We start from the raw sequence: 23,671 nt of genomic DNA, 5'->3' as shown, positions 1-23,671 counted from the left end.
AAATTGTGTTCACTTCAATTTCTGATGAATCTACACGGTATTGCTGCGGCAAGTGAGTCACCCCTGGGGGAGACATGGTGTTACCAGGGTTTAATTGGCTACAGAATCGCCAAACTTAAAGCAGAGGATGGAACATGAGAAATAGTCCAAAATTGGGCAAGTAGATGTAGAGTAACTTGAGTCTTCGGCAGAGGACCCGATGACAAACTGAAAGGTCTAGAGAAATCAAATCTTCAGTGTGACATTTTACATGGGAAGAGTATCAATCTAGTTAAGCCAAATGTAAAGTTATAATGCGGACAACATTTGGATCTGTGTGTACTTATAAAGATTCTCAGATAGGAGAGTCGTACTGCGGTAAGCGAGTGCCCTAAATGCATACTGCGGCAAGCGTGTGTGCCGGTTGCATACTGCGGTAGGCGAGGGCCAGACGGTTGTTACCACAGTATCACTAGTCCCGATAGACACATTCAACTTACTCAAAGTTCATAGATAACAAATTATGAATGATTACACTTTATTTTACGTGTTATATTTAACGATAATTGTGAAATATTTAAAGATGAAATCTAGTAAATTTCAGTAGCAGTTTTGCCGTATTACAGGTATCAGGGTAACTGGTGCTTGTATCGATGTTTTGTAGATGAAACCGTTTTAATTAAATCTAGGCTAAAATAACCGGTGTTTTACTATAATTCAGTGTTAATATGGACCGATCTGATTTAGGTAAGTCAATCGCTATCTTTACGCTCCGTTATTTCAACCTTTCTCGTCGGATTTTTGCTGTGAATTCAGTTTTTTCTTGTGTCTAGTGGCGCCCCCTATACTACAGTGTGCGAATCAGTTTGACGTTTATGATGTGATTGTATTTATTTGTTTTTAGATCACTGGGGTCATGGACGTCAGCACATGGATGCAGGTATGTCTCTAATATTTTTTGTTCATTCTATTTTGATTCACCCAGTCCAGTGCAGTGTAGTGTGGCTGTCTCCACAGTGATCTCCGGTGCGATCAGTGACAGTGTGTAACAAACATCATCAGACACTAAGGTTCTTGGTAAATATTTTGACTGATACTTGGATTGCAGTGAACTCAGATCTACTCAGACCGACTCAGACCGACCAGTGGAGTATTGATTATAGTTCTCTGTTTACGTCCAGTGGAAGAAACCTATTTTTGTGGGGAATGTTGCTTACTTTTCAGGAGGTATTTACCCAAATAATTAACCAGAATACCCCAGAAAAATAGGAATAGATGAACTGCATTCATTACTAGAATCATCTAATGTAAATGATGAATGTAGTGAGTGTGTAATCCCTGTTAGTGAGGAATGTGGCCGAGTCTCATGAAGTCATCAGGTTCAAATCCCTATGAGTGAGGAATGTGACAGAGTCTCATGATGTCATCAGGTTCAAATCCCTGTTAGTGAGGAATGTGACAGAGTCTCATGAAGTCATCAGGTTCAAATCCCTGCTGAGGGAGGATGTGTCTACTAGGACAGGGGTTTGTACTGTGACTGAGTCTCGTGATGTCATCAGGTTCAAATTCCTGCTGAGGGAGGATGTGTCTACTAGGACAGGGGTTTGTACTGTGACTGAGTCTCGTGATGTCATCAGGTTCAAATTCCTGCTGAGGGAGGATGTGTCTACTAGGACAGGGGTTTGTACTGTGACTGAGTCTCATGATGTCATCAGGTTCAAATTCCTGCTGAGGGAGGATGTGTCTACTAGGACAGGGGTTTGTACTGTGACTGAGTGTCATGATGTCATCAGGTTCAAATCCCTGTGATTGAGGATCTGGCAGTCTGTAGACGGCAGACCTGGCTGATTGTTAATAATGATCCAATTTCAAGATACCACTGACACACACCAGATGGCGCAACTATGCACTCAGTGGTTAAGCGCTTGACAGTGTTACATGAAGTCAAAAAAATTGAACTTGATTTTGAGGTTCCAGGATCAGAATGTTATGAAATGAGTTTTCCACGGGTGACTGTTTATGGTAATGAGAAAGGTCAAGGTTGAAGCATGAAATACCGATTATCACTCACTCGCCACAGTAGTAGCAGTGTCTGTAATCTCAATTATTCTACAAACACCTGTCCTTACAACCAGCTCAAGTCTAGCAGCCATGTCTCCACTAGGTCACATTTAACATCATTTCATTGATTATCAAAAATCAATTGTAAACAACCATCGCTAGACAACAACAACAATAACAATGGCTGCTACCACGCCGACAGACAGGGGTCAAACAGAGGACGTGTCCATTATAGCTGACCAAGTGAACTGAGAATGGCCTCACTAGCTCACTGCTGGTTCTGATTAGCTCTGACTGTGTGTGAGAGAGAGAGAGAGAGAGTTGGCAGATAGTCAAATCTGACCAGACATATATATACGCAAGCATTGAGCAGTTCAGTATACAGCACACAGTGTTTAATACTGCAAGCTGCAGGTGTGTGTCAATTTTAATATTTGAAATATGGATAATACTAAAGAGGATGATTACAGCCGATACAGTCCCTATCATCATCCACACCTGCAGCAGCAGCAGCAGCAGCAGCAGCAGCATCTGTCACTGAAATATCCATTGAAATATTACATGAAACACAGTAGGGGTAAGTGCTGTACGATACTCTATACCATATGGATACACTAACTCTATTAGTATTGGACAGCCGGTATGCTGTCTATGAGCTGTCTGTTAGTATTGGACAGCCGGTATGCTGTCTATGAGCTGTCTGTTAGTATTGGACAGCCGGTGTGCTGTCTATGAGCTGTCTGTTAGTATTGGACAGCCAGTATGCTGTCTATGAGCTGTCTGTTAGTATTGGACAGCCGTTATGCTGTCTATGAGCTGTCTGTTAGTATTGGACAGCCGGTATGCTGTCTATGAGCTGTCTGTTAGTATGGGACAGCCAGTGTGGTGTCTGTGAGCTGTCTGTTAGTATTGGACAGCCGGTATGCTGTCTGTGAGTTGTCTGTTAGTATTGGACAGCCGGTATGCTGTCTATGAGTTGTCTGTTAGTATTGGACAGCCGGTATGCTGTCTATGAGCTGTCTGTTAGTATTGGACAGCCAGTGTGGTGTCGTGAGCTGTCTGTTAGTATTGGACAGCCAGTGTGGTGTCTGTGAGCTGTCTGTTAGTATTGGACAGCCAGTGTGGTGTCTGTGAGCTGTCTGTTAAACCTAGCGCACATCGACACTGCGATCGGAGACTAGTTGCTACCGAACGATTACCCCGCGCACATCTAAATCTAGTGACAACCGGTCAGTTGCAGCAACTGCATGGCGCGTGTCGATCGTCGAAATCCAGAGCGCGCACATCGACGGATATGACTGCGATTGAGTACAACCAGTTGCTCAAAAGTAGAACATGGGCAACTGGCTGGAACTGGAGATAGATCGACGCTTACCAATCATAAGCTCGCTCACATCGACACATTCGAGCAACTGATCGTATCCAGCCAGTTCCTCTCATGCGCCGAAAACTGCCTTGCAACTAGTTGTCTCCAATCGCAGTGTCGATGTGCGCTAGGCTTTAGTATTGGACAGCCAATATGCTGTCTATGAGCTGTTTGTTAGATTGGACAGCCAGTATGCTGCCTATGAGCTGTCTGTTAGTATTGGACAGCCAGTATGCTGCCTATGAGCTGTCTGTTAGTATTGGACAGCCAGTGTGCTGTCTGTGAGTATTGGACAGCCAGTATGCTGCCTATGAGCTGTCTGTTGTTAGTATTGGACCATGTAGTTAGTTACCTAATCGTTGGTGGTAAGCTTTTATAATCGGATGGGCTTATACCAACGTTAGGGATGACAAGGGCCAAAACACGGTTGAAAAAAGTAACACTTCAAAAATATACTTTCTATCCACTTCAGTCCACAATTAATGGCTTATTTCACAAACTTACACAGGTACCTTTCGAAATAATCCAATTTTATGCATGTTTCGAGTGATTAATCAACATTATTTTGAGAAATTAATTAATTTCTCCACAAATTTCGCCATTGGCCGCCATTTCTCTGTATTGCACATGTGGCATGATAAGACAAGGGGACCTACAAGGATTTATATAAAACTTCCAAGACGAAACGACAATTTTTATTTTTGATGGTTTTCCAACCTATATTTCAAATCTTCGTGTTTTCCTTAATTAATATTTAAATAATAAATTCTGGTAAAAGAAAAATGTGAATAAGTGTTGATTTCTTAATATTTTTCAATTTCGTCGTTTCGCTTTGTTAGTTTGTGCTGTTGTCCTGGCCTCAGTCCACAGGTGCCAGCACCTCCAGTAATTTTCAAAATGGCAGCTGTTGACTCTACGGAAATTTACTCTCACTTTACGGCCGATTTGCACATGGATTAAGATCGTCAGGTGAGGTGTTATAGGTATCAGACAAACTACGAATCTGTTGTGCGTCGATTACAACAAAAATTAGACGGATATCTTAAGAGACAATGAAATGCCAGGCAAATTACTCGTCAGTCAAATTGGCTGACGAAGATTTCATACAAAAATGACCTTCCCATTCCTGACTGTGGTTTGTGAAAATATCCGATCGTGAAACTAAACCACAGACAGGTTACTGACTATGGACCATGCTGCCTATGAGCTGTCTGTTAGTATTGGACAGCCAGTATGCTGTCTATGTGGAAATTGAAGCGCAGTAACCCAGTACCACTAGCGATCCTGGTGGATCATCACTGAATCCTCACTTCCCTCAGTAGACTTGTCAGTATCGCATTATGAATTCATATATTCTGTGACTTCAATTTTTGTGATAAAACTGAGGGATTTACATATTACACTTTATTCCTACAGCTTCAACACTTCTAACAGGTATTAATATTTTATTGACTGGCAACAAACGCATGCTACCAGTCATTACAGGCACCCTGAATAGACTTATTTCCAGACATTAGTTGGACAGCCAGTATGCTGCCTATGAGCTGTCTGTTAGTATTGGACAGCCAGTATGCTGTCTATGAGCTGTCTGTTAGTATGGGACAGCCAGTATGCTGTCTATGAGCTGTCTGTTGGTATTGGACAGCCAGTATGCTGCCTATGAGCTGTCTGTTAGTATGGGACAGCCAGTATGCTGTCTATGAGCTGTCTGTTAGTATTGGACAGCCAGTATGCTGTCTATGAGCTGTCTGTTAGTATGGGACAGCCAGTATGCTGTCTATGAGCTGTCTGTTAGTATTGGACAGCCAGTATGCTGTCTATGAGCTGTCTGTTAGTATGGGACAGCCAGTATGCTGTCTATGATTGAAGCTGCTGTCATTTCATGTTGTTATTTCTATATTTTCCAGACTCAATTGATTCAACCAGTTTAACTAATATGGACAGTCAGATGTCGATTCCACTATCGTCACCTCCCGATATCAAACCAGATATAAATACATTAAATCAAGGTTCCATTAATTCATCTGCAGCCAGTTCGTTTTTTGGTATCGGAGCAGCCCATGGAATTCCTCAACCGTCTCAGATGTCTCCTGCGATGACTGCGATGTCTAATTCATCAGGCATGCCACATCAAGGTATTAAACTCCACTCCTTCAATCCCCTCACTGCTTATTGCTTCAATACAATGCTTCTCTCAGCTCAGTTTATCACTTGTTTTATTATTTACGCTTACGCAATGTTTGACATTGGAGTAAATTCACTTCATATTGATAGACTAGTTTTACTACTAGGAGTAAAACTAGTTTTACTACTAGGAGTAAAACTAGTTTTACTACTAGGAGTAAAACTAGTTTTACTACTAGGAGTAAATGCCTTAAGGGAATAGTTGATAATGCTTTGCATGTATATATTGTTTTTAGTATGTAGACCTATTGCTGCGTCTTACTGGTCGGAAGATAATGAATCAGGCTAGTATTTAATCCCCCCTCTCAGTCTCCAGTCTCTCTCCCCTCACTGCTACTGCTGCTGCTGCTGCTGCTTTATAATCACATTATCCATTAGTCACTATAGAAACTGAATCTGATATTATTTATAGATTTTAAACGGATGATTTCTATTTTTAGTAACGTCACCATCTTCGATGATGCCTTTAAATTCACCTACATCGATGGCTTCACCGGGATCGATGTTATCAATGACGTCTCCGGGTTCGATGTCATCTCTTCAATCACCGACCAGTTTAACATCTCCTGAATCTACTGTTGGTTCAACGATGTCTTCGCAACAAGGTTTATCTAATAAACATATCTGTTCTATTTGTGGTGATCGAGCTTCTGGTAAACATTACGGGGTTTACAGGTAAATATATTCCCCTTCACTCCCTACTCCACACCCCTCCCTAAACTCACCACCCACTCCCTCCTCCACACCCCTCCCTAAACTCACCACCCACCCACTCCCTCCCTAACCCACTCCCTCCACACCCCTCCCTAAACTCACCACCCACTCCCTCCTCCACACCCCTCCCTAAACTCACCACCCACCCACTCCCTCCCTAACCCACTCCCTCCACACCCCTCCCTTAACTCACCTCCACCCACTCCCTACTCCACACCCCTCCCTTAACTCACCTCCACCCACTCCCTCCTCCACACCCCTCCCTAAACTCTCCTCCCACTCCCTACTCCACACCCCTCCCTAAACTCTCCACCCACTCCCTCCCTAACCCACTCCCTCCACACCCCTCCCTTAACTCACCTCCACCCACTCCCTCCTCCACACCCCTCCCTTAACTCTCCACCCATTCCCTCCTCCACACCCCTCCCTTCCCTAACCTACTCCCTCTGCCTCCCTACTCCCCCTTAACTCCCTCCTACCTAAACTCCCTCCTCCCCTCCCCTAACCCATTCCCTCCACCCCTCCCTACACTACACCCACCCTTCACTCCCTCCCATGAATATAAACTGTCCCTCTGTTTTTCTAAATGTTTTATAAGTAAATCGTCGTCTATTAAATTGTAGTTGTGAAGGATGTAAAGGGTTTTTTAAACGTACAGTACGTAAGGATCTAACGTACGCGTGTCGAGATGAAAGAAATTGTGTCATCGATAAACGTCAGAGAAATAGATGTCAATATTGTAGATATATGAAATGTTTATCGATGGGAATGAAAAGAGAAGGTTTGTATCTTTACAGATTTATAACATTAGTCTGAAACGAGTGATGATTATGTGTGAGTTGATTGTGCGTATTGTTTTATAGCCGTTCAAGAAGAAAGACAAAGAGTTAAAGATAAAGGAGAAGGAGAAGTAGAAAGTACAAGTAGTGCTAATAATGATATGCCTGTCGAGCGTATCCTAGAGGCAGAAATAGCGGTCGAACCAAAAACTGATACATACGTTGACGCACAGGTCAGTCCAGTTCAGTCCAGTCCAGTCCAGCCCAGTCAGTCAGTCCAGTTCAGTCAGTCCAGTCATTCAGTCCAGTCCAGTCAGTGAGGCAGTCATTTATAAATACATATATTTAATTGTAGAGGGATCCAGTAACGAATATTTGTCAAGCTGCAGATAAACAGTTATTTACATTAGTTGAATGGGCAAAACGTATTCCACATTTCGCTGATTTACCCCTTGATGATCAAGTTATTCTATTACGAGCAGGTGAGTTTATTAGTATGCAATATGTGCCGCAGTGTGCCATTTCTCTATGTGTGCCGCAGTGTGCCCTTTCTCTATGTGTGCAGCTGTGTGCCCTTTCTCTATGTGTGCCGCAGTGTGCCCTTTCTCGATGTGTGCCGCAGTGTGCCCTTTCTCTATGTGTGCCGCAGTGTGCCCTTTCTCTATGTGTGCCGCAGTGTGCCCTTCCTCTATGTGTGCCGCGGTGTGCCCTTTCTCTATGTGTGCCGCAGTGTGCCCTTTCTCTATGTGTGCAGCTGTGTGCCCTTTCTCTGTATGCCGCAGTGTGCCCTTTCTCTATGTGTGCCACAGTGTGCCCTTTCTCTGTGTGTGCCGCAGTGTGCCATTTCTCTATGTGTGCCGCAGTGTGCCCTTTCTCTATGTGTGCAGCTGTGTGCCCTTTCTCTATGTGTGCCGCAGTGTGCCCTTTCTCTATGTGTGCCGCAGTGTGCCCTTTCTCTATGTGTGCCGCAGTGTGCCCTTTCTCTATGTGTGCCACAGTGTGCCCTTTCTCTGTGTGTGCCGCAGTGTGCCATTTCTCTATGTGTGCCGCAGTGTGCCCTTTCTCTATGTGTGCAGCTGTGTGCCCTTTCTCTGTGTGCCGCAGTGTGCCCTTTCTCTATGTGTGCCGCAGTGTACCCTTTCTCTATGTGTGCCGCGGTGTGCCCTTTCTCTATGTGTGCCGCGGTGTGCCCTTTCTCTATGTGTGCCGCGGTGTGCCCTTTCTCTATGTGTGCCGCGGTGTGCCCTTTCTCTATGTGTGCCGCAGTGTGCCCTTTCTCTATGTGTGCCGCGGTGTGCCCTTTCTCTATGTGTGCCGCAATGTGCCCTTTCTCTATGTGTGCCGCGGTGTGCCCTTTCTCTATGTGTGCCGCGGTGTGCCCTTTCTCTATGTGTGCCGCAATGTGCCCTTTCTCTATGTGTGCCGCGGTGTGCCCTTTCTCTATGTGTGCCGCCCTTTCTCTATGTGTGCCGCAGTGTGCCCTTTCTCTATGTGTGCCGCAGTGTGCCCTTTCTCTATGTGTGCCGCTGTGTGCCCTTTCTCTATGTGTGCCACAGTGTGCCCTTTCTCTATGTGTGCCACAGTGTGCCCTTTCTCTATGTGTGCCACAGTGTGCCCTTTCTCTATGTGTGCCGCGGTGTGCCCTTTCTCTATGTGTGCCACAGTGTGCCCTTTCTCTGTGTGGACCGCAGTGTGCCCTTTCTCTATGTGTGCCGCAGTGTGCCCTTTCTCTATGTGTGCCACAGTGTGCCCTTTCTCTATGTGTGCCACAGTGTGCCCTTTCTCTATGTGTGCCGCGGTGTGCCCTTTCTCTATGTGTGCCGCAGTGTGCCCTTTCTCTATGTGTGCCACAGTGTGCCCTTTCTCTATGTGTGCCACAGTGTGCCCTTTCTCTATGTGTGCCGCGGTGTGCCCTTTCTCTATGTGTGCCGCGGTGTGCCCTTTCTCTATGTGTGCCACAGTGTGCCCTTTCTCTGTGTGTGCCGCAGTGTGCCCTTTCTCTATGTGTGCCACAGTGTGCCCTTTCTCTATGTGTGCCGCGGTGTGCCCTTTCTCTATGTGTGCCACAGTGTGCCCTTTCTCTGTGTGGACCGCAGTGTGCCCTTTCTCTATGTGTGCCGCAGTGTGCCCTTTCTCTATGTGTGCCACAGTGTGCCCTTTCTCTATGTGTGCCACAGTGTGCCCTTTCTCTATGTGTGCCGCGGTGTGCCCTTTCTCTATGTGTGCCGCAGTGTGCCCTTTCTCTATGTGTGCCACAGTGTGCCCTTTCTCTATGTGTGCCACAGTGTGCCCTTTCTCTATGTGTGCCGCGGTGTGCCCTTTCTCTATGTGTGCCGCGGTGTGCCCTTTCTCTATGTGTGCCGCAGTGTGCCCTTTCTCTATGTGTGCCGCGGTGTGCCCTTTCTCTATGTGTGCCGCAATGTGCCCTTTCTCTATGTGTGCCGCGGTGTGCCCTTTCTCTATGTGTGCCGCGGTGTGCCCTTTCTCTATGTGTGCCGCAATGTGCCCTTTCTCTATGTGTGCCGCGGTGTGCCCTTTCTCTATGTGTGCCGCCCTTTCTCTGTGTGTGCCGCAGTGTGCCCTTTCTCTATGTGTGCCGCAGTGTGCCCTTTCTCTATGTGTGCCGCTGTGTGCCCTTTCTCTATGTGTGCCACAGTGTGCCCTTTCTCTATGTGTGCCACAGTGTGCCCTTTCTCTATGTGTGCCACAGTGTGCCCTTTCTCTATGTGTGCCGCGGTGTGCCCTTTCTCTATGTGTGCCACAGTGTGCCCTTTCTCTGTGTGGACCGCAGTGTGCCCTTTCTCTATGTGTGCCGCAGTGTGCCCTTTCTCTATGTGTGCCACAGTGTGCCCTTTCTCTATGTGTGCCAGTGTGCCCTTTCTCTATGTGTGCCGCGGTGTGCCCTTTCTCTATGTGTGCCGCAGTGTGCCCTTTCTCTATGTGTGCCACAGTGTGCCCTTTCTCTATGTGTGCCACAGTGTGCCCTTTCTCTATGTGTGCCGCGGTGTGCCCTTTCTCTATGTGTGCCGCGGTGTGCCCTTTCTCTATGTGTGCCACAGTGTGCCCTTTCTCTGTGTGTGCCGCAGTGTGCCCTTTCTCTATGTGTGCCACAGTGTGCCCTTTCTCTATGTGTGCCGCGGTGTGCCCTTTCTCTATGTGTGCCACAGTGTGCCCTTTCTCTGTGTGGACCGCAGTGTGCCCTTTCTCTATGTGTGCCGCAGTGTGCCCTTTCTCTATGTGTGCCACAGTGTGCCCTTTCTCTATGTGTGCCACAGTGTGCCCTTTCTCTATGTGTGCCGCGGTGTGCCCTTTCTCTATGTGTGCCGCAGTGTGCCCTTTCTCTATGTGTGCCACAGTGTGCCCTTTCTCTATGTGTGCCACAGTGTGCCCTTTCTCTATGTGTGCCGCGGTGTGCCCTTTCTCTATGTGTGCCGCGGTGTGCCCTTTCTCTATGTGTGCCACAGTGTGCCCTTTCTCTGTGTGTGCCGCAGTGTGCCCTTTCTCTATGTGTGCCGCAGTGTGCCCTTTCTCTATGTGTGCCACAGTGTGCCCTTTCTCTATGTGTGCCGCAGTGTGCCCTTTCTCTATGTGTGCCGCGGTGTGCCCTTTCTCTATGTGTGCCGCAGTGTGCCCTTTCTCTATGTGTGCCACAGTGTGCCCTTTCTCTATGTGTGCCGTGTGAATGTAATATAATTGTGTATATATTTGTAGGATGGAATGAACTGCTGATTGCTGCGTTCTCACATAGATCTATTCATGTTAAAGATGGTATATTACTAGCTACAGGTTTACACGTTCACCGTAGCAGCGCTCATCAGGCCGGAGTCGGTACAATATTCGACCGCGTTCTTACTGAACTCGTCGCTAAAATGCGTGAAATGAAGATGGATAAAACAGAACTGGGCTGTTTACGTGCTATAGTGTTATTCAATCCAGGTGAGTGCGGTCAGTCAATCGGTGTCTCTATTCACGTATAGAGGGCGTGCCGGTACTCGCTATGTATCTATCGCTATTGCTTTCAGTAATTGCTTCGTTATATAATTTGCATCAGGCTTTTTTTCTGTTGCTCACAATCTACGACATCACTAGCGCCATCTATTGTCAGATGCATGTATGAATACTGCAGCGCCACCTATAGCATATATTTGAGCGACTAAAATTCCAGAATCAGATAGGGTTATAAAACGCCACCTAGTGGATCATGTAGGAATAATACCTTCGTCGTAATTTCAAAAAGCACCACCTAGTGGTTAAAATAAATAGATAACGTAATTTTAATCTATTTTCCCCATCAATAGAAATGAATTGATTATTAAATTTTGATGGTAAAATATGTACGTTTTATAATTTAAGAGCCACTACTGCAGAATACTGGGAAATCCAGGGCAAGAGAACCATCAAATAAAGGTACATCAATTAACAACAATTATTACTGATTGCCTTGTATTAAAATCCTGGATCCCAGTTTCTCATACAACACAAATTATTGGCACTTATTTCAACAATACCTACGTGTATTAGTAGTAGTGCGCACACGATCTACTGATTGATTTGATCACCTGTTAGTGCGCACACGTACTTATTGATTTGATCACCTGTTTGTGCGCACGCGATCTACTGATTGATATGATCACCTGTTAGTGCCCACACAGTTTAGTGATTGATTTGATCACCTGGTAGTGCCCATACAGTTTAGTGATTGATTTGATCACCTGTTAGTGCGCACACAGTTTAGTGATTGATTTGATCACCTGTTAGTGCGCACACAGTTTAGTGATTGATTTGATCACCTGTTAGTGCGCACACAGTTTAGTGATTGATTTGATCACCTGGTAGTGCCCACACAGTCTAGTGATTGATTTGATCACCCTGTAGTGCGCACACTATTAAGTAGTTTTATTTTGCTTGCTTAATTATTCTCTAATGTTTTTAGTTGCTTTTAGTATTTTTGTAGTAATGTTTCACTCACCTCTGTAACCCCCGAACCCCGGTTTACATCATACCTCTGTAACCCCTAATCCCGGTTTACATCATACCTCTGTAACCCCTAACCCCGGTTTACATCATACCTCTGTAACCCCAGTTTACATCATACCTCTGTAACCCCTTACCCCGGTTTACATCATACCTCTGTCACCCCTAATCCCGGTTTACATCATACCTCTGTAACCCCTAACCCCGGTTTACATCTTACCTCTGTAACCCCTAATCCCGGTTTACGTCATACCTCTGTAACCCCTAATCCCGGTTTACATCATACCTCTGTAACCCCTAATCCCGGTTTACATCATACCTCTGTAACCCCTAATCCCGGTTTACATCATACCTCTGTAACCCCTAACCCCGGTTTACATCATACCTCTGTAACCCCTAACCCCGGTTTACATCAAATTTCATGGAAATTGATTAAGTTGTTTGACTCCCAACAGGCAATGGTTAGGGTTGTGGTGTGTTAGGGGACGACAACTCCCCATGTTGTGCGGTTGACAGGTGCTCTCACACTTTACTCTGATTTGGAGCTCGTTTTTATGGAATTTATTTTGGATATTTTTCAGATGCTAAAAATTTGCAGTCAGTTCAAGAAGTGGAATCATTGAGAGAGAAAGTTTACGCATCATTGGAGGAATATTGTAAAACTCAGTATCCCGATGAACCAGGTCGTTTCGCTAAATTATTACTGCGTTTACCAGCATTACGAAGCATTGGTTTAAAATGTTTGGAACATTTGTTTTTCTTTAAACTCATCGGTAATACGCCTATTGATACATTCTTAATGGAGATGCTTGAAGCGCCATCTGCCACTTAAATACGCAACCAAAACTGTGTGTGTTTAAGAGTGGGTTTATTGGTGCTAGTGGAGAGGATACAATCATTAAAACTAAACAATTTTTTCTCCATTTAAATTTGAATTCTTTTTCTTCAAATGTTTTAAATTTTCGAAATGTTTGATGGTTAAAACCTGAACAAATCTCTTAATTCGTGATTGAAATCTTAGGCTTTAAGCTGTTTTAAAACCCGGGCCTTGGCGGGCCCTCCCGCTGTGGGCCTCAGCGGTGTCTCCCGCCAGGTCGCGGCCACAACGTATTTCACATTAAAACAGATTGTTTTTGTCATTAAATGATAAAATAATGATCTAAATCATGAACTTTAGACAGATCTAAAAAAAAACAAACGAAAACAAATTTTATAACTCTTTTAAATCGTGTTGTATGAAAAAACATAAATAGTGCTAATAATACGTGATGTATATTTGTTGTTTAAAAATATTAAAAAACGAGTGGAAATTTTTTATATAAATTGTAAATTGTACAATATCAGTGTCTACTAACTGTAGGTATGTATATATATATATATATACCCAGTATATCATTATTTGGTGTATTACTATAATTACTGTCTAATCAATTGTTTTGTTGTAAGAATTTTGAACAATGATATAAGGTTTTTGTCGTAACTGATAGCGGGTTGGGACAATGTGTATAGTAGTTGATTCAATTACCACCAGGGTGCGTCGGTGTATATTTACAAAAGGTGGAGTTTGGTATCAAAGATACCATGATGTAAATACAATGTGCGAAATAACAGTTGTACAGTCAATGGGTTTACTATTGAACTATCAATAGCGGGGTTCATAGCAGTCCTTGAAGGTCTTTAAAAGTTTTGAAATGGGGATGGATCAATTTAAAGCCTCGGGTATTGTGGAATGGGCTCTAAAACTCCTGCAGTGGCATCAGTCATTAGTTATCATCTGCAGATACAAGTTCACTGTTACAGCTCTTAAAATCTATACTGATTATATGAATTCCTGGAAAATATAGATTTCAGCATTCCTGGCTTCCTGGAATGTGCACTATGAACCCTGCTATTGATCTATTGAACTCTCAATCAGTTCATAAATGAATTGTATATTGTCTGTGGTGAGGTTTTTGGTAGATTATAATCTATCTGTTTTATTGTAGAATTTAACTTCCGACAGCTGTGAAAATAAAAATCTAGAATAATGCGAAATTTCTCTTGTTTCTTCTTGATTCAAGTTTAGGAAAGAATTCTGGATCCTCGATTGCCGCAGTAGCCTCCAGTGATCAGTTCCCTCTGTCCTGAAACCACATCGTCTGGATATACTTATGTATGGTGGACCCCTTCTAATACTGCCGCTACTACTTTTAAGAAATTGATGATAAGGCGTACGATTTGGACTTTGGGATCGCTGTCGTTTCGAGTTCAATTAGGGTTAGGGTTTTTAGGTCACTCACTGGCGTTTGGGTTACTCCTGCTAGATCTTACTTCTTGGGGAACTATTTCAAATTGTGTACATGAATTTTTTATATTCTTTTCATTATGTCCTTCTATTAAAGATTCAACGTTCCAGTATTTTACGATAAACACATGGCGTAACAGACCTCGGGTCCCGTGTAAGCACTTGAACCGTGAACCTGTAACGCCACTTGATAATAATCTCCTCTCTGAACTTTGATTTCATACGATTCCAGTGTTTGATTGTTAAAAGTGAAGTGAGTACAATAGATTCCCCGATTCTGAAAGTGAATTATAACGAGAGGAACTTAATAAGAATGTTTTAATTTACAGCCTTAGTTGAAGGAGAAGCCGCGAAGAGAAGGATTGAAGGAGGACAGAGAGGAGCCAGGCCAGCAGCAGGATGACTGCGATTAGTTGTTTGTTTAAACTATTTATTGTTGCCGTTTCTATATTTCTCATTCACTCGTGGATTAAAAACAAACAGTATTTAATAGATGAAGATGAGTTACATTCACTTGCCAGGAGACATATCATCACTGGTTAGTATCCACAATCCCTAGTGACATAGTCTAAAATAAGCCGGCCTTGTTCCCCAACCAAGTAGAGCACCGTACTCCCCTAACCCTTTCTACTTACCATCCTCACAACACCAACCACGATGATATCATTGTCAAGATCTTTCCTCTGAGTCTCGCGTCAAGTTACAACTTTCTGCTAGAAGAACCCTCCGTTATTCCTGTCCTGGAGGATACTAATGTAACTTGTATTTTACAGATAAACATCTGGACGCTGAAACCTCTATGAAATTAATACTGAATGATTTGAGAGAAAGATATGATGGACACATTTTATCAGATGAATATTTACAGTGGGTTTTTATAAACTGTGGTGGATGGATGGGAAGTATTAATGTAATACACGCATCTCTTACTGAATATATACTGTTCTTTGGATCTGCTGTATATACTACAGGACATTCCGGTTAGTAAACTCCCTCCTCCTGTTGTAAGTTATACCCCTCCAGTACTCTACTTTTACTCAATGAGTATCGATTCGATGATTTCAGGTAGATATCTGGTGAATGTATCGGACACTTTACTCTCAGGTGCTATGACTCAATGGAAGGAAGGAACGTTGACCAATCACACGTTTGTTGCTGGTAAGAATTGTCTCGCCTCTGAGGCGCCACCTTGTGGGAATAATTGCGAAGTAATGCCATCGATGCGCTGTTTGTCTGATATTTCTAGGTGATACGGTGAAACATGTTTGGGGAGATGCTACATCGGTTACATTCCACGGTGGAACGTGGATGCTGGAATACGGACGTGGATTCATCCCTTCCACTCTAACGTTTGGTTTAGCCGATACAATATTCAGTACTCATGATGTATTAACATTGTTCTATATATTACGTGTTTATACATATGCAATCATTCAGGAAACTACTTTCTATTTAAGTCATTTATTTTAATCAATTCCTCTTTAAAAAATTACGAAAATAACGCATTCATAATTTATTATAAATATATTTATTTATATTCGTATGAAATTTATACATAACTTGATAAAATTTTAGATTTTATTCGATGTCAATTTTTCGGATTAATTTATAATAAATTTATCGTATATTAATAATATAAAATATATTCGTCAAATATATTTTTAGGAAAATATGGTATAATATACTTCTTTTGTCGGTAGTGGGCGGAGTTATCGCGAGGAATGGGGGCGGAGTCACCTCGAAGAATGGGGGCGGAGTTAGGACGATGATTGATGGCGATAATGATAGATATTCGCGATTACGAATATAATCCCGGATAAAACGGCTAAACCTCCGTTCATATAAAACAGATAATCGTAACTACCGGTTACATCTTTTATATGTCCTGAAAATATAGAATACACAACAATTAAAACCAGTATTTCGCACAAATTCGTCGTCGGAGCAATTTGAATAACTTACCTCCGACAACTGGAGCGACCATGACTCCGAACCCTCGGAAGAACGTTACGATACCGATAGAACCGGAGAACCGGTCGGCCCCGACGATATCCGCAAGAATACTAGCGATCTGAGAAACAAATAAACCATTACTTAAACCGTAACACAACGAGCATAAGATAAACCCGGTAAACCCGGTCGCTAACGGAAACATTATCATTGTTATAAATAATAAAAACGGAGTAATATTATAAATATACCGACGAATCGGACGAATTTTACTACAATCAAAAATAAATCCGGATACCAAACGACCGATCATATTAGTAACTCCGTAAGCGGACAGGAAATACGCGGTTTGTGTCCAATCAATTGATTTCTGAACGGCTAAAGCAGGAATAAATGTAGGAATCGACATATACGACATCGTACATATACCTATAAACACAGCATATAGAACAAACTCTATATTCCTTAATAACCCGTAATCAATACATACAACCTTCACCTTCGATCGTTTTAAAGGTCGATACAAAGCACCGCAATTTATCACGTTAAAAATAACGGCTCCCATTATTAACAAAGTACCGCGGTAATTATAATATTCTAACAATAGACGACATATTTGAGGTAAAACGAATGAACCGAGTCCCGAACCGGCCGAGGATAATCCATTAGCGACGGCTCGACGATCGTTAAAATAATCTCCTAATACTATAAAACTAGGAGTATAAACCATAGCACCACCAGTACCTGAAATATACAACAATAACAACATTAAACTAGGAGTATAAACCATAGCAACACCAGTACCTGAAATATACAACAATAACAACATTAAACTAGGAGTATAAACCATAGCAACACCAGCACCTGAAATATACAACAATAACAACATTAAACTAGGAGTATAAACCATAGCAACACCAGTACCTGAAATATACAACAATAACAACATTAAACTAGGAGTATAAACCATAGCAACACCAGCACCTGAAATATACAACAATAACAACATTAAACTATGAGTATAAACCATAGCCCCACCAGTACCTGAAATATACAACAATAACAACATTAAACTAGGAGTATAAACCATAGCAACACCAGCACCTGAAATATACAACAATAACAACATTAAACTAGGAGTATAAACCATAGCAACACCAGTACCTGAAATATACAACAATAACAACATTAAACTAGGAGTATAAACCATAGCAACACCAGCACCTGATAAAATTAACTTAATCACAAACCTCATACTTTACCTAAAATAACTCCCCAGGTTAAATATAGATAGGATAGACTCGGAACGAGAGAACTGAGAGTAACTCCTAAAAACAGTAAACAACTTCCAAACATCACCACTAATCTATAGTTAAACCTGTTCGATAGAATACTCGTTACAGGACCTGCAATAATAATAATAAATCCAGGATTAATTAAAACGGGCTGTGTGTGAGGGGAGGGGGAAGTAAACTTGACTCGAGACCACAGCTGACTGAACCAGACACAGTCCTCTCAAGCTCAAGTTGAAATCGATACTAACCTAGACCCATTCTCAGTGATATAGCTACTCCTCCCACCCAAGCCGTCATCGCTGAACTCTGTCCAAATCTTTCCTCCAGTTTTAAATAAATCAGACCAAAACATCGATCATTACCAACTACAAACGCATGCATGAACGCGCAGCCTAAAACACAGAACCAGCCCCAACCTCCGTCCGGGGCTGCTGCTGCTGCTGTCTTATTTACTGCAATGATAAAACAGACAAAATAACTGTATGAGTTTAGTCATTGGATTGTTGAGTATCCTAACTGAATTAGTAAACATGGAATCCCTCTCTGAGTCTCTCCTCACTCTCCTTCGAGTTGACTAACCTGCTGCACCAGTTTTCTCATCATCAGGCTCTTCTTCATTGCAGTTTAATCGTAGGGTTTCAGATTCATTCATTTCTTCCTCATCTTTGCTACAGATCATCCTGCACCGACCCGTGCTGCTGCTGCTGCTGCTGCTGCTGCTGCTGCCGCCGCTGCCGCTGCCGTGTTAATAGAACGATAGAAGGACGATAATAAATAAATAAATAAAATTAATTGACGGCTCTTCGACCTTGAAGTCGCCGAGGGTGAACAATTCAATTTAATAAAAATCTGAATAATGTCATTTGTTAATGTTTCGTTTCATTTTTCCAAAAATAAAAATAAAAACCTTGCCTGCACTACATTAGGGTAACTACGTTTATTCACAGGCCAACACTAGGGTTTTTGTGCGTTTATTCACAGGCCAACACTAGGGTTTGTGCGTTTATTCACAGGCCAACACTAGGGTTACTGCGTTTATTCACCAGGCCAACACTAGGGTTACTGCGTTTATTCACTAGGCCAACACTAGGGTTACTGCGTTTATTCACCAGGCCAACACGAGGGTTATTACGTTTATTCACCAGGCCAACACGAGGGTTATTACGTTTATTCACCAGGCCAACACGAGGGTTATTACGTTTATTCACCAGGCCAACACGAGGGTTATTACGTTTATTCACCAGGCCAACACGAGGGTTATTACGTTTATTCACCAGGCCAACACGAGGGTTATTACGTTTATTCACCAGGCCAACACGAGGGTTATTACGTTTATTCACCAGGCCAACACAGAGTAACTACGTTTATTAAATAGGCCAGGGTTGAGTTGTGGATTTTTTGCTGATCTGAAGACATTGTATCACAATATCTGAGTGACTAAAAGCCCCCAGGGACTGGCAGTAAAGTTAACCATCAGTACTGAGATGGTTTTGATAAAACCAGTGTCTCTAAAACTTTGCATCATTCAGAGTATATACTCAACCAAAATAAACTTTAAACCAAATTCGAGAATCTACAGGGCTTCATTTCTGAATGATTGTTGTTTGTATTGACTGGTGCGTTGTCATGGTGATGGCAAGGCCGAAATTCTTGACTTAGTGAGGTATTGAAAAATAGTAATTCCTCAGAACGGAGCCAAAATTGAATACCTACACTTATTTCCATGATAACAAATAATTTATTTGAGCAAAATATTTCATAGAAATTTGTTACAGAAATATAGAACTTGACCTCGAATGATATCATACTGAGGCCGTAATGTTGCAGAGTCTGGGTGACCCCTTCAGACAGGTGCACAGACGATGATGATGATGATGATGATGATGATGAAAACTGTCATTATTCTCCTCTTCACTCTATAAATTAAGAAAAGATATTTACATTATTTACTCCGTGTCATTATACGTGTGCCCCTAGGAATCTTATCTATACGTGTGCCCCTAGGAATCTTATCTATTTTATGAATTGATAATGAATGGAGTTTCAATGCACCTTATTTTATATGCATCATCTATGGGAACCAACAAATTAAACTGGGTGTCCCTGATTCGAACCCTGCCACTGGTTTTCAAACTTGCCACTGGATGTTGAATAGAGGATGTGTCCCAGGTTCAAGTGTTGCGAGTCATCTGCATATTTGACACCAAATTTCACGAATTTTTTTTCCTTACAAAATTAACTCATTTTACTGAATCAATCTTATATAGTATATAGTGTTAATGGAAATAAATAGAAGTATATTAATGAATAGACAATTATTTCTTTATATCATGGTCTGATAGTAATGGTCTCTCCCGGTCCAATTCTTTTCCCTGGTTTAGGATAACGGACATGCAGCAGGAAAACTGGAATAATCATTTGTCACACCCCAAACACACTCCACCCCTGCCCCCAGACGCGTCCGCATGTGGTTAACTAAAACCTCGAACTGCAATCACTACCTGGGTGGGTTCAAGTTGACGTGTTTGATCGAGGTCAGACTCTTTATTTGATCAGTAATTTTGAGCCTTTATTTCGCTTCTCTCGCCCCCATCCCCGACCAGTACATGGCGCCTAATCGTATATCAAATGAGTCTCATCTACGAACCTGTTCGCTGGACGTTCGTCGCCCGATAGTTTATCAAGAGAATTATATGCCCTCCATGATTTCTACATAATGATACATGTATGTGGTCACCAGGTCACGACTTTGTGTCATAGGCGCCATCTAATGAGATCGCTATATCAGCTGCACACATAAACCCGTCCAGTGAGAGGGTAATCGGTATCTTCAAGTTCCTTTTTACAGAATATCATTAAAAAACGGCGATAAACCTTTATAAACACCTCTAAAACCTCAATCAGTAAAGTATCGAGGATGGAACTATCCCCGGCTCGATATTTCAAGAGATATGTAACAAATGGACCCATCCCGCATCCCGCTGTCGCAATAGCTCATCCCCCTATTGTAACAACACAATAGAACACGCTACAATTGAAATATCCCGCGCACTAGCAATAGACGATATCCCCCAATTGAGATCGATTAGCCAATCAGCGGCCGCGTACTGAAGCGTGTCTGGGCTTGTCGCAGGCGCCGGGAAATTCGATTTCATCAAAAAATCGTAATATCAGTCGAATCGTGCGCCATCTTTCGTTATTCTGACTGGATTTCACTCGGAAAGGAATTAATTCAATCGGGAATCGTATGATCATTACGGAGAAATTGTTTTGGAAAGTTTTAAGATTGTATGAACTAAAAAAATTGGAACGATTTTCAACCGAACTTCGATAGAAAATTTCGCCTGAAAACTGGATTTTGTGAACGTTTAAAGACTTGGACACGGAATTAAATTGACTCAGGATGGGATTAACTTATGAAATAACTGGATCAGGTCGGAAACTGGTGAAAAGTTGCAGTTTTGTAGGTAGGAACATTTCTTTATATTAACGACTGTAATTATGTTATTTTTCAGTATCATTAAAGGAAGTTTACAAATATCTTGAACTCAGAACTTAGGATAGAAACAGTTTCTATACCCGAATTGTATACGTTATCTAGTACCCGGTATATACAGTTCATTAATACGTTATCAAAACTTTCAGCCGTTTATTTTTTTTACCGATCCTAAATACCCCTCCTTAAATGGGCTAGATATAATATAGTGTTTTTATGCGTGACTTTTGCATGAAATTTATTTTTTAAAGTCATTTGAACGTGATGATATGTTAAGCAGAGCTTTCAGAATAAGTCGTCGTCGGCGGCTATGTCGCCGTCGCATCCGACTAGTAAGAATCCTGCGACGGCTATGAAATATCTCGTCTCATATCAATGATAGTAAGAAGGCTGTGATCTATGAAATTCCTCGGGTCAAATGAGTTACCAAAGTAATTACTGATACTGATTCAGAGTGGTCCTGATGCTGTGTTGGCCTAGTGTTGGCCTGTTTAATAAACTCATAACCCTAGTGTTGGCCTTGTACCACACTGACCACACATATTCACAAACCAGGTCAGTCACCAGAACTCGGCGGTCTAGTGGTTAACGTGCTCGGCCGGCATGCTGGAGGTCGCAGGTTCGAGTCCTGCTAGGGTTAGGGTTAGTGCCTCAGGTTGGGGCTAATTTTTGGCCCAGCGAGGTATTTGTAGTACGATGATCATCTGTTTGACTCGGGTTATTTTTTGGTCAATAGATTCTATACTAACTTATATATTTTGAACACATATATTTGCTTTATCTAGTGGAGGCCACTTTATTTAAAAGATACTTCGCTCAATACAGTAGTTTATTTCTGAATGAATGAAAGAGTTGGTGACATTATTCAACATATATAAAAACCACAATATCTACTTTAAGGTTGGTATGCAACCATTTCCACTCTTTTCCATAGGTGTCGCTTTGGATAAATGTCTATATCTCTTGGCCCAATGGACCGATTACGATTAAACTTGATCCACAGGAACTTTTATCAAGTAGCACTCGGGGTGGGTGAAATCGCTCTAGGTTGAAGTTACACTGTCCTAAAATGGCTCCAAACAACGTGAAATTGGTAGTTAGGCCTACTACGAGTACGGGTAGAACACAGTTTGAAATCGTATCGTTGTAGGTTATCGTAAAGAAGATGAATCCGTAGGCACCTAATACGACGATTAACAGTACAAATATCGATATAGACACGGTTTTAGTCGAGACATTGATCGCCGGGTTTAAACATTCCTGGATATGACCATGTTTCACAATTAAATTCATCTTCTGAATGAGGACGACAATCGAACACGTGTCTAATCGCGTCATAATGGGTACGGGTTGTCCCGCGTTCGAACCAAGTAATTACTGATACTGCTTCAGAGTGGTCTTGATACTGAATAGAGGATGAACAGGGGTGTCACGGGTTCGAACCCAGTAATTACTGATACTGGTTCAGAGTGGTCTTGATACTGAATAGAGGATGTACAGGGGTGTCACGGGTTCGAACCCAGTAATTACTGATACTGATTCAGAGGTCCTGATGCTGATTAGATGATGTACAGGGGTGTACCGGGTTCGAACTCAGTAGTGGTCCAAGTTGTCCTGATGCTGAATGGAGGATGTACAGGGGTATCCCGGATTCAAATCCGGTCTATTGGTACTGATTCTGATTGGTCCTGATGCTGAATCGAGGATGTACAGGGGTGTGTCCCGGGTCGAGAACCAGTAATTACTGATACTGATTCAGAGTGGTTCTGATGCTGATTAGATGATGTACAGGGGTGTCCCGGGTTCGAACTCAGTAGTGGTCCAAGTTGTCCTGATGCTGAATGGAGGATGAACGGGGTAGTCCCGACCGTACGGTGCTGCCGCTATGCTCATCGTTAGCGGGATTTCCATACACTAACTGAAGTCAACTCTGGCAATCTTCGTGGTGTCCAGTTATACTCCGTTACACTTGATTGCCAGAGTTGACTAACGTTAGTGTATGATAATCCCGCTACCGATGAGCATAGAGGCAGCACCGTACGGTAAAATGTTGATATCTTAACAAAAGTAATTACTGATAACTGATTCTCATTGGTCCTGATGCTGAATGGAGGATGTACAGGGGTGTCCCGGGTTCGAAACCAGTAATTACTGATACTGGTTCTGAGCAGTCCCGATGCTAATTAGATGATGTACAGGGGTGTCCCGGGTTCGAAACCAGTAGTGGTCCAAGTTGTCCTGATTGTGAATAGAGGATGTACAGGGGTATCTCGGGTTCAAACCCAGTAATTACTTATACTGATTCAGTGGTACTGATGCTGAATATAGGATGTACAGGGGTGTCCCGGGCTCGAACCCAGCACTATTACAGTACTAGGTTGTTTCTCAAAAATGATTAAATAACGCACACACGACTTATGGCAACATTTATCTATATTTATTTACTCATTGTCATGTAACGCACCTGCCCTTTTAAGAATAGTAGTTGGACCATCGAATTGAAACCCTCGCATACTTAGGTAAGAAAGAATAAATGAATCCCTCGAGTGGACAGCAGGGGTCGCAGTTTCACAAAAAAACGATGTATTT

At 42.5% G+C, this 23,671-nt stretch overlaps 3 protein-coding genes across 9 annotated transcripts in view; 2 read left to right on the top strand and 1 right to left on the bottom strand.

The window, feature by feature from the left end:
- The window catches only part of LOC141909061 (sigma non-opioid intracellular receptor 1-like), a 40,423-nt gene extending 24,547 nt beyond the window's left edge, over positions 1–15,876 (top strand). The window contains exons 1-5 of one of the 2 annotated variants that reach the window (XM_074799399.1): positions 14,479–14,594; positions 14,671–14,879; positions 15,115–15,321; positions 15,407–15,499; positions 15,588–15,876. In XM_074799399.1, the coding sequence (XP_074655500.1) occupies positions 14,741–14,879; positions 15,115–15,321; positions 15,407–15,499; positions 15,588–15,811 (663 nt within the window). In that variant the 5' untranslated portion in view covers positions 14,479–14,594; positions 14,671–14,740 and the 3' untranslated portion in view covers positions 15,812–15,876. Of the gene's footprint in view, positions 1–14,478; positions 14,595–14,668; positions 14,880–15,114; positions 15,322–15,406; positions 15,500–15,587 lie in introns of those variants that run through there. The other variant, XM_074799400.1, reaches the window with a different exon arrangement.
- On the top strand, positions 612–14,085 carry LOC141909281 (retinoic acid receptor RXR-alpha-B-like). Of its 4 annotated transcripts, none has more exons than XM_074799673.1 (11): positions 612–726; positions 884–919; positions 5,437–5,541; positions 5,827–5,874; positions 6,031–6,265; positions 6,928–7,085; positions 7,168–7,316; positions 7,439–7,565; positions 10,795–11,019; positions 11,437–11,490; positions 12,639–14,085. In XM_074799673.1, the coding sequence occupies exons 1-11, from the start codon at positions 708–710 to the stop codon at positions 12,887–12,889; spliced, it is 1,407 nt and encodes a 468-aa protein (XP_074655774.1). In that variant the 5' UTR covers positions 612–707; the 3' UTR covers positions 12,890–14,085. The 4 variants fall into 4 exon arrangements, with proteins under 4 accessions (XP_074655774.1, XP_074655771.1, XP_074655772.1 ...); XM_074799670.1 differs by having other exon boundaries at positions 5,314–5,541; XM_074799671.1 differs by lacking the exon at positions 5,827–5,874 and having other exon boundaries at positions 5,314–5,541.
- A 26-nt stretch (positions 15,877–15,902) lies between the features above and the next one.
- LOC141909060 (monocarboxylate transporter 4-like) lies at positions 15,903–18,275 on the bottom strand. 3 transcript variants are annotated; one of them, XM_074799397.1, is made up of 5 exons: positions 18,166–18,275; positions 17,835–18,038; positions 17,554–17,697; positions 16,304–17,035; positions 15,903–16,226 (listed from the first exon to the last, which is right to left on the bottom strand). In XM_074799397.1, exons 1-5 carry the CDS (start codon positions 18,263–18,265, stop codon positions 16,099–16,101), a joined length of 1,308 nt encoding a protein of 435 aa, XP_074655498.1. In that variant the 5' UTR covers positions 18,266–18,275; the 3' UTR covers positions 15,903–16,098. The 3 variants fall into 3 exon arrangements, with proteins under 3 accessions (XP_074655498.1, XP_074655499.1, XP_074655497.1); XM_074799398.1 differs by having other exon boundaries at positions 17,835–18,064; positions 18,166–18,240; XM_074799396.1 differs by lacking the exons at positions 17,554–17,697; positions 17,835–18,038; positions 18,166–18,275 and having other exon boundaries at positions 16,304–17,513.
- Positions 18,276–23,671: the final 5,396 nt, after the last annotated feature.

The sequence above is a fragment of the Tubulanus polymorphus genome, chromosome 7 (assembly GCF_964204645.1).
Source record: "Tubulanus polymorphus chromosome 7, tnTubPoly1.2, whole genome shotgun sequence".
Lineage (NCBI taxonomy): Eukaryota > Metazoa > Nemertea > Palaeonemertea > Tubulaniformes > Tubulanidae > Tubulanus > Tubulanus polymorphus.
Note: the sequence above shows the minus strand (reverse complement) of the source record. Positions and strands in the feature narration are given on the sequence as shown.

Coding starts and splice junctions, on each gene's coding strand:
- LOC141909281 (XM_074799670.1), top strand. Junction 6,266..6,927: donor AAACATTACGGGGTTTACAG/GTAAATATATTC, acceptor ATTAAATTGTAG/TTGTGAAGGATGTAAAGGGT. Junction 7,566..10,794: donor AGTTATTCTATTACGAGCAG/GTGAGTTTATTA, acceptor ATATATTTGTAG/GATGGAATGAACTGCTGATT.
- LOC141909060 (XM_074799396.1), bottom strand. CDS start 17,501: ATGGTTTATACTCCTAGTTTAATGTTGTTATTGTTGTATATTTCAGGT. Junction 16,227..16,303: donor GGTCGCTCCAGTTGTCGGAG/GTAAGTTATTCA, acceptor CTATATTTTCAG/GACATATAAAAGATGTAACC.